General features: G+C 39.6%; 1 protein-coding gene across 1 annotated transcript in view; it reads left to right on the top strand.

Moving 5' to 3' along the window:
* LOC147322183 (cadherin-7-like) overlaps positions 1-16,752 on the top strand; it is a 124,518-nt gene that overhangs the window by 46,958 nt on the left and 60,808 nt on the right. Inside the window, exons 3-4 of the mRNA XM_086306609.1 lie at positions 1,201-1,495; positions 9,528-9,647. Of these exons, the coding sequence (XP_086162735.1) occupies positions 1,201-1,495; positions 9,528-9,647 (415 nt within the window). The remainder of the gene's footprint in view (positions 1-1,200; positions 1,496-9,527; positions 9,648-16,752) is intronic.

Here is a 16,752-nt window from a genome sequence, read left to right as displayed (position 1 = left end):
TGAGCGCTCTGTGATGTCAAAAGGGACAAGAACCAGTCTTCACTTGTGGCTTAGAGACTCAGCCTTTTAAATACCAAACGACCAGCAGCAGCCTGCCTCTCTTACTCTAACTTTAGCGATGTCTCGGCCACAAGCAAAGCAAGCTATATGTTCTGTTGTTGGCTACAAGGACAAAAACAAGAGTTTCCATACACTTGCAGCATCCGAGGAACTGAAAACCCAGTAGATTTGTTTTAGGATTTAAAGGCAGCGTATCAAATCTACAGGAAAATCATTAGTATTTGTATGTTGTGTGGCTAAAGTTATCATTAGCTTTGACAGTAAGCCCAGATTTATGTGATAATAAAAGCAGTGACCAGAGGCAAACAGACGAATGTTTAGACTGATTTAAAACCATTAAAGAACTGGGAGTGATTTACTGTGCTTTCATGTCGCTGTTTGAACCTCAGTGCAACCTAAGCTCTGTTTGGTTCTCTCCTATTATCTGTGTTCACTGCACAGCTGTATTTAAATAAATAAATAAAAAACAAAATTAAAAAACTGCTATCTACATTTCCACTTTTTCTGTTCCTGGTGCCAAACAATGTAATGAGTATGAAATTGTGATTGACATGCTGCACATTAACTACATGTTAACCACCAATTAACTTTCAAGCCACTTTTCAAGCTGTCAGTCTGCACTGGAACAATGATGATTTTAAAGCCATGATGTAATCTGACAAAATCTCTTCGCACAAAGGGTTAAAGGCGGTGGCTGTGTTGTGATTCTGGCTATTTTTACTCTTTAAAGGATCAAACGAGGAGAACATTAGAAGCAGTACTGTATCACTGTCTGTGTTAGCTGCCCTTTGATCAAATGTGTTTCCTGCTGCTATTAACTGCTATTTACTGGAGGTGGTTTGCATTTGAAACTATGGAAAGGGGAATGGGACATTTGTAAAAGGGCACAAGAACAAGGGAGTTTTAGAAAAGCTTAAAAGAAGAATGTTTCTTTTTTAGGGAAATAAAATACTCGCATTATCTTGCTAAAAATGGAGAATGAAGCATCATCCTCACTTGTTTAATAATTATTTAATGCAAGATTTTATGTATCCTTTAAACCAGAAGCGCTCACATCATTCTTCAGTCCAGCATCACCACTCAAACGTTTACAGTCTGGTGTGGCTGCATTTAAACTCCGGTTCTTTTTCCTTTCGACAGCTACACTCAGATGTGGACAAAGGAGATGGCAAGGTGAAGTACGTGCTCTCTGGTGAGGGTGCCACCTCCATCTTCACCATTGATGAGAACACGGGAGACATCCATGCCACAAAGCGGCTTGATCGAGAGGCTCAGGCTTACTACACCCTTCAAGCTCAAGCTGTAGACCGACTCACCAATTTGCCTGTGGAACCCAGATCTGAATTTGTGGTCAAAGTCCAGGACATCAATGACAATGAGCCCAAGTTTCCTGATGGACCATACCTGGCAGGAGTACCGGAGATGTCACCCTTAGGTAAGTTACTCTAGTTCTTTTACACATAATCGATTGAAGGTTAATAACCAAAGTGTTAAAAGTGATATAACATTGTAAGTAAGAATTGTAAAGTAAGTTAAAAGTGGTCACCTATTAATGCAGTACACAGTGCTTTTCTTTGTGAACAGTGTGATAGTTTCGGTTCTCCATGAAGACCCACAAGAGCTAATTATCTGTACACCTGTGTGGAGTCTATGAAAAATTCACATCATGTGGAAAAGAAAAACCTGTATATTGGATGAACTATTATTCGTCCCTGCACTGGCATAACCAAACAAGTCATTTCCCCCCCTCTCCGCGCACTCTTCAAGTCTCTCTCTCTTACTCTTGCTTTCTCTTTGACTTGTCCTTGCTCCAACATCTGCCTTTGATAATTTTCCACCTCACTGAATTCGTCTTCATCTCTCCCAGTGTTTAGGTCGTGAGGGGTGGGTGGAGGGGGGGATTTGGAACGTGTGCAATATTAATTTGAGTCCAGCATGTTCAGTTTGTAAGACTGACTACATACTAATCATACTGAATATAATTTAACCAGTATGAAGCCCTTCTTGTTCATGGGCTCCACATCAAATGAGATCCAGGTTAAATTACCTTGATTTGGGAATACCTTGGCCACAGCGCACTGGTCTGTTGGCTTCTTTCTCCTTTTCTGCTGTGATCCTGACGAATAAGGTCATGCATGCCTCGCTGTTCATTTTTTTAAAGCTTCAAAAAGCAGGATGATGCACGAAGACTAAGAAACTAAAACCATTTCTCTTAGGCCACTCAGTAAAGCTTGCCTTTATTTTTATATATTCCATAGGTATCATGTAGCGCTAATACCAGCAGGTTTTAGCATAAACAAAATTTTAACTTGATGATTGCACAAGAGAAAAAGTCAACTCATCACAAACGGTTATATGTAGAACCTGACAGTCATGATATCATGTTAATTAATCAGTGAAAACATTTTGATTAAAACCAAAAATGAAAAGACTCATCAATCCATCAGCATAAATCTTCTGGGAACCAAGGATCTCTGTACTAATCTGTGTCGCACATTAAGACAATTTTTGCTGATTTGTGACGCATCAGAGAGTAACCACTGCTGATATCACCGATCCTTCTGGGATTTAGGAATGTCCTGATCAGGTTTTATTGAAATACAACTAATAACTAGTGATGCTAGAAGCACACGATTTTAAAAGCTAGAAAAAGGCTGCACATACTATCAAGCCCCCTCCCCACTCCCGATCCATTACCTTTTTCTTCTTGAGTGCTGACTTTTTTCCAGTCCTGTACATTTACAAGTCGAATAGTAATTGAGAATTGACTCCCTTGAATCCCATGGGAATACCCCAGAATTCCTGTAACCTCCACAGGATATCTGAAAAAAAGTGTGTTTCTACAGGACAGCTGACCAACTACAGTAGTCTGTAGATTAACAGACCAGCATTGGTATATCTAAAGCAAGCACAGGTAAAAACATTATACTGCACAATAATACCTCTCCTAAGGACTCAATTGATATTCTATTGATCACATTAGCATTTATTGCAACAGGTATTCCTTTTATCTGTTTAAAAAACACTCCTTGAGGGTGCTATCATATCAGCCCCTGTCTGTAAGCTGTGTGGTCAAGATTTCCTTCAAGGTTTCAGACAGGTCCTGCTCAGGTTCAAAATGCAAGTAAATGCAAATGAGTGGCAACAACATCCTGAGGCCATTCATCTTAGCAGGTGTGTTAGGAATGCAGTAAGAAAAAGTGACCTCCATATATCTAATGTCTAGAGCATGTCTGGTTTATACTGACCTAAAATTTAAAAAAACAATAAAATAAATAACAATAAATAAAATTAATATTTGGGATATTTAGGATTTAGAATATTTTTAGAGCTTGTTTTATTTCAGATATTCACATATTCACATATGCCAAAGCAGACCTCTAGGCTTAGAAATGTTGATGAGTGACTCATGTTTGAAAGCTAACTCGGGCAAACTTAAGGTCTGAATCAGGCTTGAAGGCCATAGGCATTTTTTCCACAAATTGGACTCAGAGTTCATTGCAGCCAGTACCTCCCAGTACCTTCCTGCTGAACATTTCTCTGAAAAACATCTGATCCTGATGAATACATTTCTGCCCAGCCATTACTTTTGCAATTCACTGTGGCAACACGGCATGCTTAGCAGCACAGTCACCCTTAACTTCCTCCAGCTTCACCTAGGGGTTCCCAAGGCACTCCAAGGCATGCTGGGAGCTGTGGTCTAATCACAAGTGAGCTGTGAGTGCTGGGATGGAGACAGAAATGAACCTGGGCGTCAGATGACTGAAAATGTGACCTGAGCTTTTCAGTTGATTAAAAATTACAAACACAAAGTTTGACATGATTTTATGCCTAAAGTGTAAAAAGTCATTTTATGTCAAATTAATTACACAATCTACACAACCTGCTTGAGAATGTGTTGGCCAAAGACTATCAACTTTTTTTCAGTCAGTAAATTAAATGCAAAATTTGTAATAAAACACCATAAACCCATTTTAGTGTCATTGCTACCAAAAGGGTAATATGGAGTGGCGGTTTGTGACCTTTTTTCCCAGAGAAAATTGAGGAAATTCTGTACATAATTAAAAAGAGTGAGCATCACACACTGGGTAGCATCACTGAAACGTTGTCAAGGCTGTAAGTAGGAGTGTTATTGTGCAAGCTGTAACTGCAGGCAGGTGGGCGAGAAAGCTCTGGGTTTGAATGCATTGTTTTTTAATATGTAGTGGACATGTTTCAGTTAAAACATGGGGTTAGATGGTTCATTAAATCTGCAATGAATTGTGCTTTTGGCCACTCAGGGGCACTTTTTACACTGATATGATTGGATACTTATACACTGCTATACTGCTTTATGTCTGTTATCAGCTTGTGCTAGCATTTGTGCACAGTCGTTTTTAGAGTGTTTTCTTTTCTTTTTTTCTCTTTTTGGAAGTTCACAGTGTACAAATTATGCAATGAAAACTCTGAGAATGAAGCACAGCAGTGAGCTTGTGGGCCAGATAAGCAAAATAATGAGCTGAAAGAAGCTAAACAGGAACATGGAGCTGTGGGGAGCTCTGGTGATAGCACTTTGTGGATTGATCACTTGGTTCGAGAACCCTTTCCCGTATGCTTTGCTGTATGTGATTGATATGTGGATGGAGATTTTTATAGTTTTTACCTCGAGCAGTACATAGACAGCTGAGCAAACTCATTGCTGGTTAGGATCACCTCAGTGCTTCAAACGTGCTTGTTGCCATGCAAATGTAAATTAGAAAAAAACAAAACAAAGGCTATTTCCAGAGTGTTCAAAGTCAAAATGGAAATTTCAGAAGGCATACAGTGGCACCGGGAGCCGTTCCAAGGGAGGCTCTGCTTTGCTTACAGCACAGGCACAGAGATCTCCGAAGGATTACACAGCTGACTGTCAATGGGGGGTACAGAGCACAGGCTTAAGGAACCAGAGGATTAGAGTACGAGGGCTTTGAGTCTCGTGCCCAACCGGTGATAACAGCAACTTACTAGAAGGATGTATTCACACCAGAATCGGTGAACTGCACGTTCCACCCGAGCACTTTATTTACTCTGCCAGTTCCTGTAAAGGTCTTCATCACGAGTTGCGAGAACAACAGGAGAATAATGCTTTGCCTCCCTTTTGTAAATATCTGCTCAAAGCAATTATCAATGCAGTAAAGAACGGGAAAGGGCGAAGCACCTCCTGTCTTCAATAATTCCTTTATAGATGTCTTTAAATCATTAATGGTCACAGCTTTGCACCCTTGATGAATGGGTTCAATTTAGAGGAAATCATGAATTTAATTAATTAAAGTAATTAGAAGCAGTGCTCGTCCATGCACAGTGTGACCCTGTGGCCTGAGGATCTCTCAGGGCTTTTGTCTTAATCATGGCTGGGATGTCAAATAAAAGACAAGAGAGCTTGAGGACAGTTGGAGGTGTGACAATCGTGAGGCCTGGCTCTCTCCCGCTGCACAGCGAAAGGCCAAAAGAGCCGTTTGAGGGCTCATTACAAGCATAGAGAATGTAATGTCACCCCAAGGCCACAGCTCTTGAATTTACTACTCATCAGTCCTATATCCAGCTGTCACAGTTCCTGCCGAATTCACAAGAGCAGAGATCATGGATGGAATAGTCATTTTAATTCTTGAAATGAAAAAGGTGCTGCGGTTTAGGGAAAGTTGATTTTTTTCTTTCTTCTTTTTGTCACTGCAAGTGGAAGTGCTTAATTGCGTGGTAAAAATATTCACTGAGGTACACACGCTTAATCTTTGTTAACTACAATGCAGCATATCTGTCATAACTGTTTTTACAAAGCTCTTAATGTTCACTTTTACTTGACAGTGACAATGTGTAAATTTGACACTATGATAATTATTTAACCAAGAAGTGTATCACATTATTTTTTTTGTTCTCTCCAGCAACACATATTAGGCAGGCAAAATATTAGAAACACCTCTGAATATAACACAGTCTCGTAAAATATAATAAAACAGTGATGAAAACTGGACACAATGAAAATATGGTGGATATTATGGTAGTACAGCTGTAGAGGGAATGTAGGGAATGTATTTGCTTCCTAACAATGTTAAAACATGCATAGAAATCAGCAGGCACTCGGTAACTTTCTTTTAAAGTCTTGTAACTCATTTTTGCTTTTGTAGTTAGGAATAAATGTGAACCCAACTCTAATCAATAGTCCCTGCTCATCTGAAACAGTGGGGAGCAGGTGTGAATGTGCATGAATACAATCAACTTAATCAACTGCGGCAGCTTTGAGTACTCATGGAGGCATTGCAGAACGACTGGGCTTTAATGAAACATTTTAATATTGATTCTTCTAATATCCTGTATGTACTTCCACATCGCACAATTGTTTCTGATGGGTTTTTTTCACCTTTTCGCTTTAAATAAAAGTATATTTATATTCCTAAGACGGTCCTTCATTTGTACTAATGCAAAAGTTCCAACACACGTTTTGGGTCACTGTCAAACCTTTGCATTGTGTGCTTGCAGTCGGAAAGTGGATATTGCACTTGACAGTTGCTTGCAACCTGTACACGCAAGTGTCTGAAGAATATTGGTCTCCGCTCCAGATTAAGCACGCCGCATTTATTTTCATTACTGGCAGATGACAGTTGCTCGCCGAGAATACGGAATTGATTAGGAAACTTGTTTTGTACACAGCTGCAGGGGATAAATAACAAGGGTGAAGATCTGATCCATCACGTCGATGAAGATGGACAAATATTGAAAGGACACTGACAGGGGAAATTGAGTAGCAGACGACAGCCTGGTGGAGCTGAAAGAATCTGTTAAAATTTTCGGGGTGTTCATCAGTTTTTTTTCTCTTTCTCTCTGACATCCAGCTCACCCAGATGATATTACCTTTCATGCTGACAATATTGTTAGAACAGGACTCGCAGGGCAAACAAGCTGTGGAAAACATCTGAAAAAAAGAGGAAACTTTAAAAGTGCTCCATGCGAGTCCATATTGAAAGTTAATTTACGGCGGCGTCCACCACACCCTCTGTGAAGTGTTTTTAACTATCATCCTGTAATAAAGATTCAGACGTTGCCTGAGTTCTCTTTCATACAGTCATCCTTTGACCTTGGTGTTTTAAACTACCTGTAATATAACCTGTCATGACTAAGAGGTGATGATATAATCTAGGTGTCCTTCTACAACCAGCCTGGTGATAACTTCTCCAGCTTCACCAAGCTTTTTTTTTTTTTTTTTTACTGTTATATTGTTCACATCCAGGGCCAGAGCCTGTTAATTCAGCTTTATGGCCAGAATGGGGGACTCTAATCTTCAATTTCCGTGATCACTTCATTCTGTAAAAGCCTGTAAAATACATCTCATGTTAGAAAGTGAGATTTTTATTAGGATGTTTGCTTCAAAGTAAAATATCACCAACTTGTAAGACAGCACTTTCTGTTTGCTACAATACAAGCTTTGCCAGATATGTTCAGCTAGCCATTAAAGTGAAATATTCAAGCATTCATGTGACAAACTGAAAAAAAGCTACACTTGTGGAGAACGGTGTTTTTTCAAGGTTATTTTAACAATTTCTATTCTTGATGATTTCACCACTGCCAAGTGTGAGACTGCTGTAGGCGTCAGCTTTAAGACCAACACTGACGTATAGTCTAACAGCGAAAAATAGCCTGAACCGTAAAGGTTGTTTTTGGTCATTTCACAATTTATTAAATGCCTTTTCCTCTCCATTATCAAATGGATATCAATTTTTCAGCATAAAATGACTTTGCCTGAAAAAAAACCCAAACCTGCACCCATTTAATGAGCCCAGTTGGAACAACAGGATTCATTTATACCATAATGAATGACCTATTGAAATTGATTGGCACTGATTGTCGCTGATTATGTTTTCTCTGAGAAATCTTCAGACGCTTTTCTGCTTTACCTCCCGAGCCACGGCTGTCAGCTCAAGTCACATCAACCTCGTTCAGTGGGCACATTTAAAGAAAAGTGCACAAGGAGCCGTGTGCGATGTCTTCTCGTTTGCCTTAGAGGAAGTGTGGGAGAGGACAATACTGTACTGCACGCAGAAACAACAGTTGTCAGTTGTCAGCAGAGTTCACAGTTGAGTTTGAAAACAAATGTCCTTCTTGTAGGATGAACGGAAGTTTGGGGATTTGAGGAGGGCGAATTCTGGGCTCTGTTACAAAGTGAGGCTTTATGTCTGGGTGTTTATAACTTTATCTGCAAAACTCCACTGGATAATGTAAGGTTTTTTGTTGTTTTTTTTTAGAATCACAGTCAGAAAATGCAACTTTTATAACACGCAGAGTTAAGATTCTCTACCCATATCAAACTTTAGCTACAGTTTTTACACAAAGTGAATGCAATAGGATTCACAACAATAAAAAAATAACAAGAAAACTCGTAAATATTGCACATGATTGTGAATAAATTGTGGGGTTATTGTGCAGGAGTATAATCACAAATTGCATATGCATGCTGCAGCATGTAGGCCTAAGCACAGATGTACAAAGTCAGTCAAATTTCAAATGAGAAGTGTAACTTATTTTTTGTATAACTTTTGGCAATTGCTTTGCTCAAACCTGGGGATTTACAGATAAACAAGCATCTGTTACTCAACATTCGAGTCTTAGCCAAACAGGTTCACATAATGCTGATTGAGCCTGTCAGCTACAGGTTAATCTCTCTGTATTTCACTGTATGTCAGAGCTTTAAATCTCAGGCATGAAATTTCTGCGCTGACATAGCGATAGCCACCATGCAACAAGGTCACCTCTCGCATGTGTCCTCTAGACAGACTGCAAAGTAGTATATTAAGAACAACTTCATGTCCATTATGTCCACAACCGGTCTTGAATGGAGCATAGGAATTTGACATAAATCCTCCAGAAATTGTTGTAAAATGCTTTAATGTACTAGGTGTCATTGAATCCTAATTAGTACCACAGAGAGGTACAGTGCCTTCCAATGACATTGCTGCAGGACGACTTTAAACTCCTTTCTAAAGCAAAAAAAAAAAGTTGCAGTTTTTGGATTGCTGTGGGATGATGTGAATAGTAATTTAGCTTTGTCTTTTTTGATGGGGTGAAGTGCCTCTTTAACATGCACAGATGGGTTGCAGACCCCATTTGGCTGATGAATTAGAACAGATTGAAGTTACCAGGAAAGATGCTGCTAACTGATCTGCACCAGGCACACTGAGAAAAAAAATGGCACTGGAATGATCTCTACAGGCTTGGAGTTACACTTTAATCTTGCTGCAGCATCCCTGCAAATTATGGAAATAATTAAGTGTGTCAGTTGTTTTGCAAGAGCCGGTCAGATCAGGACCCTCTCACCACCATTACCACCAACCCCCCACAACTCCCTTCAAACTGAGTTGGTCACAGGGCTGTTGATATGATGACTGTTTCCACATTTAGCTCTGTTTGTCTTGGCTTCTTGATGTCGTCTTGGAAACTAATGAAGGGCTGTCTGCTCACAGGAACCATGGTAGTGCAAGTGGTAGCCACAGACGCAGATGACCCAACATACGGGAACAGTGCCAGGGTGGTTTACAGCATCGAACATGGACATCCGTATTTCTCAGTGGAGCCAAAGACAGGTAGGAACAGACAAAATCCGTGAATTCATCCTGCTGGTTTGCATTTGTTTTACAGATATTGCTACTGTGCATCATTTAATGAAGCTTTTTCTCTTAATGTATAAAATAATCTGTCAAAGTTGAAACTGTTTTCATATTTCTCTAGGCAATGTCATGCACTATGCATCATGTTTTTAAATGCATTTATATCAAAAGTGAGGGAAGAGTTGGTGAGCTGTTTGCCTACACAGCTCAGCCACTGTCAGTCAAATGTGAGCAAACAACAACCACACAAACCTGATAGCCAAATGTATTTTTATATTCAACTCCAGTTTTTATTTATTTATCCATGAATAATTCTGTACCAACAATAATACTTCACTCATGTGGCTTTGAACTCCTACAACGCTGTCAGAGTCAAGACTGACAATTTAAAAACCTAATCAGAATTAATGATGTAAAATCAGAGATGTGTTGTCTTTTTTTAGTTAATGCATTCTTCTTCCCTGTCAAAACCTGAATTTGGTGTTCATGTGTGTTATGCTGTAGTGGCTAATGAAGCCTTACCCTCAAGTGAGTTTTTATTTATTTATTGTGTTGTTGTTTTTTGCTTTCTCATTTTTTTGTTTTTCCTTGATGAATGTACTTTTAAAATCTAAATTTAGTTTTCAAAGTCTGTGTTATGTAAAGCACAATGATTCTGTCACGAAATCGGATGCACTTATTTTTGTAATTTTCACAAAACAGTGGCTACTTTGCCCACATGAAACATTCGCTTTTCCAAAGCTTTGTCTCTCTTTAAAGAAAATTTGACTGAAAGCTAATTGATGAGAATCAAGAGCATCAAATGTGTCTTTTGGTGGTGATTTGCTAAGTTTGCTCCTTATAAATTATTGAAAAAAAAACCTTTAAATAAACTTTCAGGACATATTTGTAATTATTAGTAAACAGGGGCAGAGAACATGTATGGAGAGATGGCAGGTAGCAGTTATTGTTATACTTACTTTACTATACTTAAATGTTGAGACACCCTTCATTTTGTTTCATATTTTGCCAGAGAAGTGTTAAATGGGTTTATTGAAGTGCAAATATAAAACAAACAGTATATAAGGCACAAACAGAGTTTATACAACTCTGATGAGCTTCAGCACAGTCTGCACTCTTTTAGTTTACTTGTAGTTTCTTTAGGTAGTTTTTAGGAATAGTGCTCCAGGCTTCTTGAAGGACATTCAGAGCTCTTCTTTTAATGTTGGCTGCCTTTTGTTCAGTTCTCCGTACAGATGATCTCATATTTCTTTAGTAATGTTGACGTCCAGGCTCTGGGGAGACCAGTCCATAACTAATCGTGTTCCATTATCAGTACACGTTTACTGCGCTGATATTGTCATTGCTAGTCTGAAAAATGAAGCTGTTGTCGATTAAATGCTTTCCAGATGGTATTATGTCACAGTAATACAGTATTATATGTAATACCATACCCGATGATACCTTTCTGTATTCATGATTTAATCAGTTTTGGCAAGATCTCCTAACACCACTGGCTGAACTGCAGCCCCAAACCATAAAAGAGCATCTACTATGATGGCTATAGACACTGACTGTTGTACACTCGCTCTCCTGACCTGATCTGTATATATTTGGAAAAAGGTGAACTGAAAAATTGAATTCATAACTCCAAAGACCCGTTACCACTGATTTTCAGTCCAGTTCTTGACAGTCACCTTTCCACTGAGACCATTTCTGATGAGTAAGTAGGTGGATCAATCAAAGGGTCAGATGTATCTCTCAAGTCTTTGCTTCTTTTTGTTCCCAATTTCTAAGGACATGAGATCCAGTTTATACTGTTTATCTGCTGTAAATAGTTTTTTAGGTGTGCCACTTTTTTGGTACTCCACTAGTCCAGTTTCCGCAAATTGTTTAATGAGAATTTCACTCCATGCCGAGATATGCCAAGTTTTCAGCTAATAGCTCTTTGGAAATAGCGTGTTGGTGCAAAAATGTTGTTTTTTAGCCCGTCAAGGCATTTTTTTGTAGATTCAACCTGAGAAATGAGAACAAATTATGTGTTTTTGCGACAGGCTTGCTGGTAACAAAGTGCCTAAAGATACTGATAGGTTTGTAGCTTGAACCCATCCGCTGGAACGTTGAAGACAATATAATTACACTGCTAAGCAAGACACAAATAGGCAAAGTTCTTCATGTTACTCGTGCACGGGAGAGACCGGACAGAGTGCCGTTCCTCCACTTGACCCCAGTTGCTCTCGTCCGTTCTCCCGTACCACTGTCCTTTTATTGAGGTTACATGAATATGCATAGGTTCATTAACATGTGACGTCTACATACACACAAAGAGTACCTTGCCTGTGTGTGTGTGTGTGTGTGTGTGTGTGTGTGTGTGTGTGTGTGTGTGGGTGGGGGGGGGGGGGGGGGGGGTACACAAGCAAACATCCTTGGTCAGGAAGAGGGTAGACCCCCCCTCATCCTAGATAACACAGTAAGGAAGTCCAGCAGTTCATTTATACACAAAAAGCACTTAGACTAAAACAGACGTAACTACGTTAATCCTACCATAAAACAATAAGAGAAGGTATGACCTCTCTCATGCTCCCAGGATGTAGGTGTGGAATGCACACCAAGCCTCTGTAGCCTGTTAAAGATCACACAACTTATCACTACACAATTGATTATACACCTCTAAGCATCTATGGTTAAATATTTCTAAGCATAAATGACAATCAACAATACAAAACCTAACATTCTCCCCAGTCATAGAATACCTCATGTCAGACAGTTTCAATGCAAACATTTTTATACTCAGCATATGTCAAATCACCCTAAATTACTGTAAAAGTTACACAGTTTAATAAATGTATTAGCAGTTATCCCATTCATTGAGCTCATCTCATGGCAAACTGCATCTTACGAGCAACCAAAGAAATTGTTAATTTAATAGTGAAACTAAGAAAGTAACATTTTCAAAAACATCTCAGCTTGGTGATGCTTCCTCCGGGTGTGCAAATCACATGTCTCTCTGCAGAGTGGTTTGAGTTCTGCAGGGCGTCATAATGTCTCTTCCAGTTGTTTCATTGTCCATAGGACCAGAGTCCAAATGTATGTAGAATAAACATTCAAACATACCAGTTAGTGTTGTTGTTTGTCAACATGGGTCTCAGCTATTTCCAAAGCTGCAGACCTCTCAGCACTCTAGTTTTATGGCCTCCACCAACCCCCATCACCTCATTCAAGCCTTCGTCCTGTGAGGGGGATATTTATGACTCCTTAATTGTCCACGCTCTGCAGAGAAACACCTCTGTGGAAAGGGTGCTGGGTTCCGTCATCTTACTGCTGTTATGATCCCAGCAGCCTTCAGAGTGTCATCGTATGCACATAGGAAACTGCTGTCATCACCACCATAGCTTCTGGTTCCTGTGCTTTCACAGAATCATGATGTCATCCTCGAACTCCTTCTGCGCTGTCGATGGAGCTTGGCACGCTCCCCTCATCCCACGAGTTTTCATGTTCCAACGCTGCTGAAGGTTTAAGGCAGAGCACGTCGTACACCTTAGTTGTCTTCCTCAGCGTCAATATTGAATCTTTCATTTTATTTAAAATCTCCTGGAAGCTCAGTAGCACAGCTCTCTGTGTGATGTCTGCTGTGCTGAAGATGATCTCTGATCCTCCTGAAGCCTCTCTCCTGGCCTCAGCTCCCATCTTGTGGACGATCCTCTCCTCTATTTTGCAGGCAGTTTCATGGTCCTTGCTGTGGCTCCAAGGTCTGATCTCATGATGGGCCCCAACCAGCTTGACCTTTGACCTCAACCACTGCCTGGGCTATGCCTGGAATGTTTCTCGCTTCTCACTGCTGCACCTGTATTTCAGAAAGACTTCTATGTGGAGAGCATGTCAACAATCATCAAACCACATTCTTTAGTTCAGTGAACTTCACTTATAGACCATCAAAGCCTCATCTGAACATGGATGCACCACTTGCATAGGTTTAATACTTGTAAATAAACGGCTAATCACACAAATCACTGCAACAATAATAGTAAACATTGTTTAATGTTAATCCTTGCACTCCACCTCTTGACGCATGGACATTCCCATGCGTCAACTCACCAAACCTGGATCCCTGTCTTAAAGAAAAAGATTAGCTAGATCATGTCCCAGGCAACATCAGGGCATCTCCTCCGGAGTAGCTCCGTAACCCTGCAATAAAAGATGTTAGTGTGTCTTGCATATTAAGTTTGCTTAACACCTGGCTCTCCCAGGAGCCTGCATACACACCATCATGGCCTGGAAAGCAAAATCTGGAAGTGAAATCAAACTTCATACCTGTAAACAATTGTATCATAAGAGTAATAAGCATTCAACATCAGCAAGACAAGTGTCATGTGCAGGTTTTCTCAAATCAGTAACTACAACTATTACCCTAATTCACCTCAGACATGGATTATCCCATGTACTCTGTTAACATTAATGTAATCAGTGACTTCTCTTAAGCAAAGTCACTCCACTCATATATTATTATTATTATGGGTTCAAAAGTGGCCAGCAAATGAGCCCATAATAAACTATTCCATAAATACCGTAATCTCTTATTTGTTTTACTCATGTCACTTGTCCGCTTCAGCTGAATCTTCTAAACACAGTCTCAGAAAAACAAACATTAGCAATACACATTGACTATCCTGGTGGGCAGGCGTCGGCCATCCACATTCCAGAGGTGCCATAAAACACCATAAAGTTAACACTCGCTGTGGAAAAAGTAACACTGGTCTCATCACAGTATGTCTCAAACTATATTAATTTCTCCATCAACATATAGCCTGTAACTACAGTTTTCTTCACACATAAACCCAGAAATCTTGTAGTAGAGAAACATTAGCCAGTATTCCTATAAATCACATGATCAAACACATGAAGAACCGTAATGCTGTAAAAACGAAAATGCAAATGTTAGCGCTTGCGCAGGCGTATGCATACTTTGTCACAGTTATCTCTGTGAGCACACAAGCTAGTGAATGACACACACATAGTAAATTCACAGACACAGAAAATGGCATTTAAAATGTTAAATCATCACGCAACCTCGAGTGTTGCTGTCATCTTTCTGCTCCTGTAAAGGGAAGCACACACAGACTCATCTGCACCCCTGCCAGGCGGGGGTCAACTTCACACAGTCGTGTTACATCAGTAAAGTCTTGTCAGCTTTTGTCAGCTTTTACCAGTCAGTCAGTTTTGTTTTCCTTTCACTCACTCATTCATGCATTCATTCTTTCTTTCTTTGCTGATAGTGGAACCTATCGTCGCATTTAGTTTCCACTCTCAGCAAAATGACGTCATTTCAAAAGAAAATGAAGAACTTTAGTTTGGATTACATCGCTGAATCCTTTTGGACTGGGACTGTCATTTAATAATTGTCCCAATAAGTGGCTTTCTCCAGAACCCATTTAAATGTGGAGAACTCACTTGGCACAATTTTCTCGACGACGTGTAGCGCTTTTAATTCCCGACGTGCAGATCTGCTTAAAGAACAGAGATTATCAAACAAAACTTTCAGTGCACTGTGAAAGTATCAAAATAAAAAGGCCTTGTTAAGTCATGACACAAACTCCTCATCTCAGGAGGGTAAATCATACCATTAGCATGGTTTATCATACCATCATACTAATCGGCAGGCTCAACTTCACAACAAAAGAAAAATCATCAGCTAGATTCACTCCAAACCAACCATCAGCTGCACAACACACAACATAACCCTAATGTCTTATTAGCTATGAGTTTAATTACCAGGTCTGTGCTCTTCACTCATTTAGGCCACAGATCTATTTTATTCAATTTTCCTTTTCCCTTCATCATAAAACATGTGACATGCTGTCATGCACTTCACAAAAGACGTTTGTTCTGACGTATTCAGAGTTGTGTATCTAAATACAGGATTCACTCGCACATCAAAGCAGGAAACTCAGTGTTTTAGAGTCTCCACTCAACACACAACAAACTCCAACACATCTCATTCACTCGTGCTAGAATTCAATCACCTGTCATTAATCTAAGAACGATCAACTAATTTGCATATCAGCTATTAACCCACTAGGATGACAGGACGACAAAAATGCATGTTCAAAATAGTATCACAAAAGACAATTTCCCTCATACAGTAAATTACTTATGCTGCCTCAATCAAGCAGGAAGCTTCTCCCAATTTACCATTTTAACAACTAAATTTATTGTCTGATCACTGGTTGGTCAAACCAGAATCTTTTTTCCCACAAAAGTTAAATTGTTGTCCTGCAACCTAGAGAGTCAATTTTTTTCTTTAGGATAAATTCAGCATTTGATAACAAGTGTCTGCTAAATTGACACTATTTTAACACTGATGAAAGATAACAAGCTAATTTTCATTACATGTGTTTGTGTTATTAGGCAGGTCTAATGCATGTCTGTGGAGCTGCATCTCCAGCAGAGCATGTTCTTAAAGCTGCCTTTCCTACACATTTCTCTGCTATTATTTAATCATTTCTTAACTAATGTGCTATGAGTCTTCATGAGTCATTTTGTGTTTGGAATTGTTAGTAGGGTTAATGCATGTTCTGCTTGTGTGTGTGTGATTTTGTATATGTTTCTATTTTCGCAATGTTTCAGACTCCGTCTCAATTTTCCAACTTAAGCAGTCAGTTTTCTTTTCCCAGGTTTTTTTTTTTTACCCCAAATTTTAATTTCCCACATTAAATAACAAAATTTGTGTTCTCACCACTCTCACTCTATTGTCATCTCACTCTGTTGTCCTCTCCCACTTTAACAGTCCACAGCCGGCAGTTATCCTTCAGCTTTGTCCTGTGTTCCACTGTCTCTTCTTGCCATTTTACTCCACAGGTGGCAAATGTCAAACTCCAACTGTTCAGTTCTCCTCAAACGTTTTCTTCACATGCACAGTGAAGTTTCAGCTTGTTGTAGACACAGTGCCATTCATCCGATCAGTCAGGATGATGGGTTTGCTCTTCTTCTTTGATGCTGTCTGTCCACATTGCTGCTGCTTTGCTGGGACTCTTTGCTCAGGACTTGCTGCTGTCTCTTTATCTGCCATGTTATTGCTCTTTGGAGCTGCATTCTTCAGGGAGGA

The sequence above is a fragment of the Aulonocara sp. 'chitande type north' Nkhata Bay genome, linkage group LG9, assembly GCF_057382095.1.
Source record: "Aulonocara sp. 'chitande type north' Nkhata Bay isolate Kocher_YH1m ecotype deep benthic linkage group LG9, A_spYH_male_GT1.1, whole genome shotgun sequence".
NCBI lineage: Eukaryota > Metazoa > Chordata > Actinopteri > Cichliformes > Cichlidae > Aulonocara > Aulonocara sp. 'chitande type north' Nkhata Bay.
This window is presented reverse-complemented; position numbering and strand designations above follow the sequence as displayed.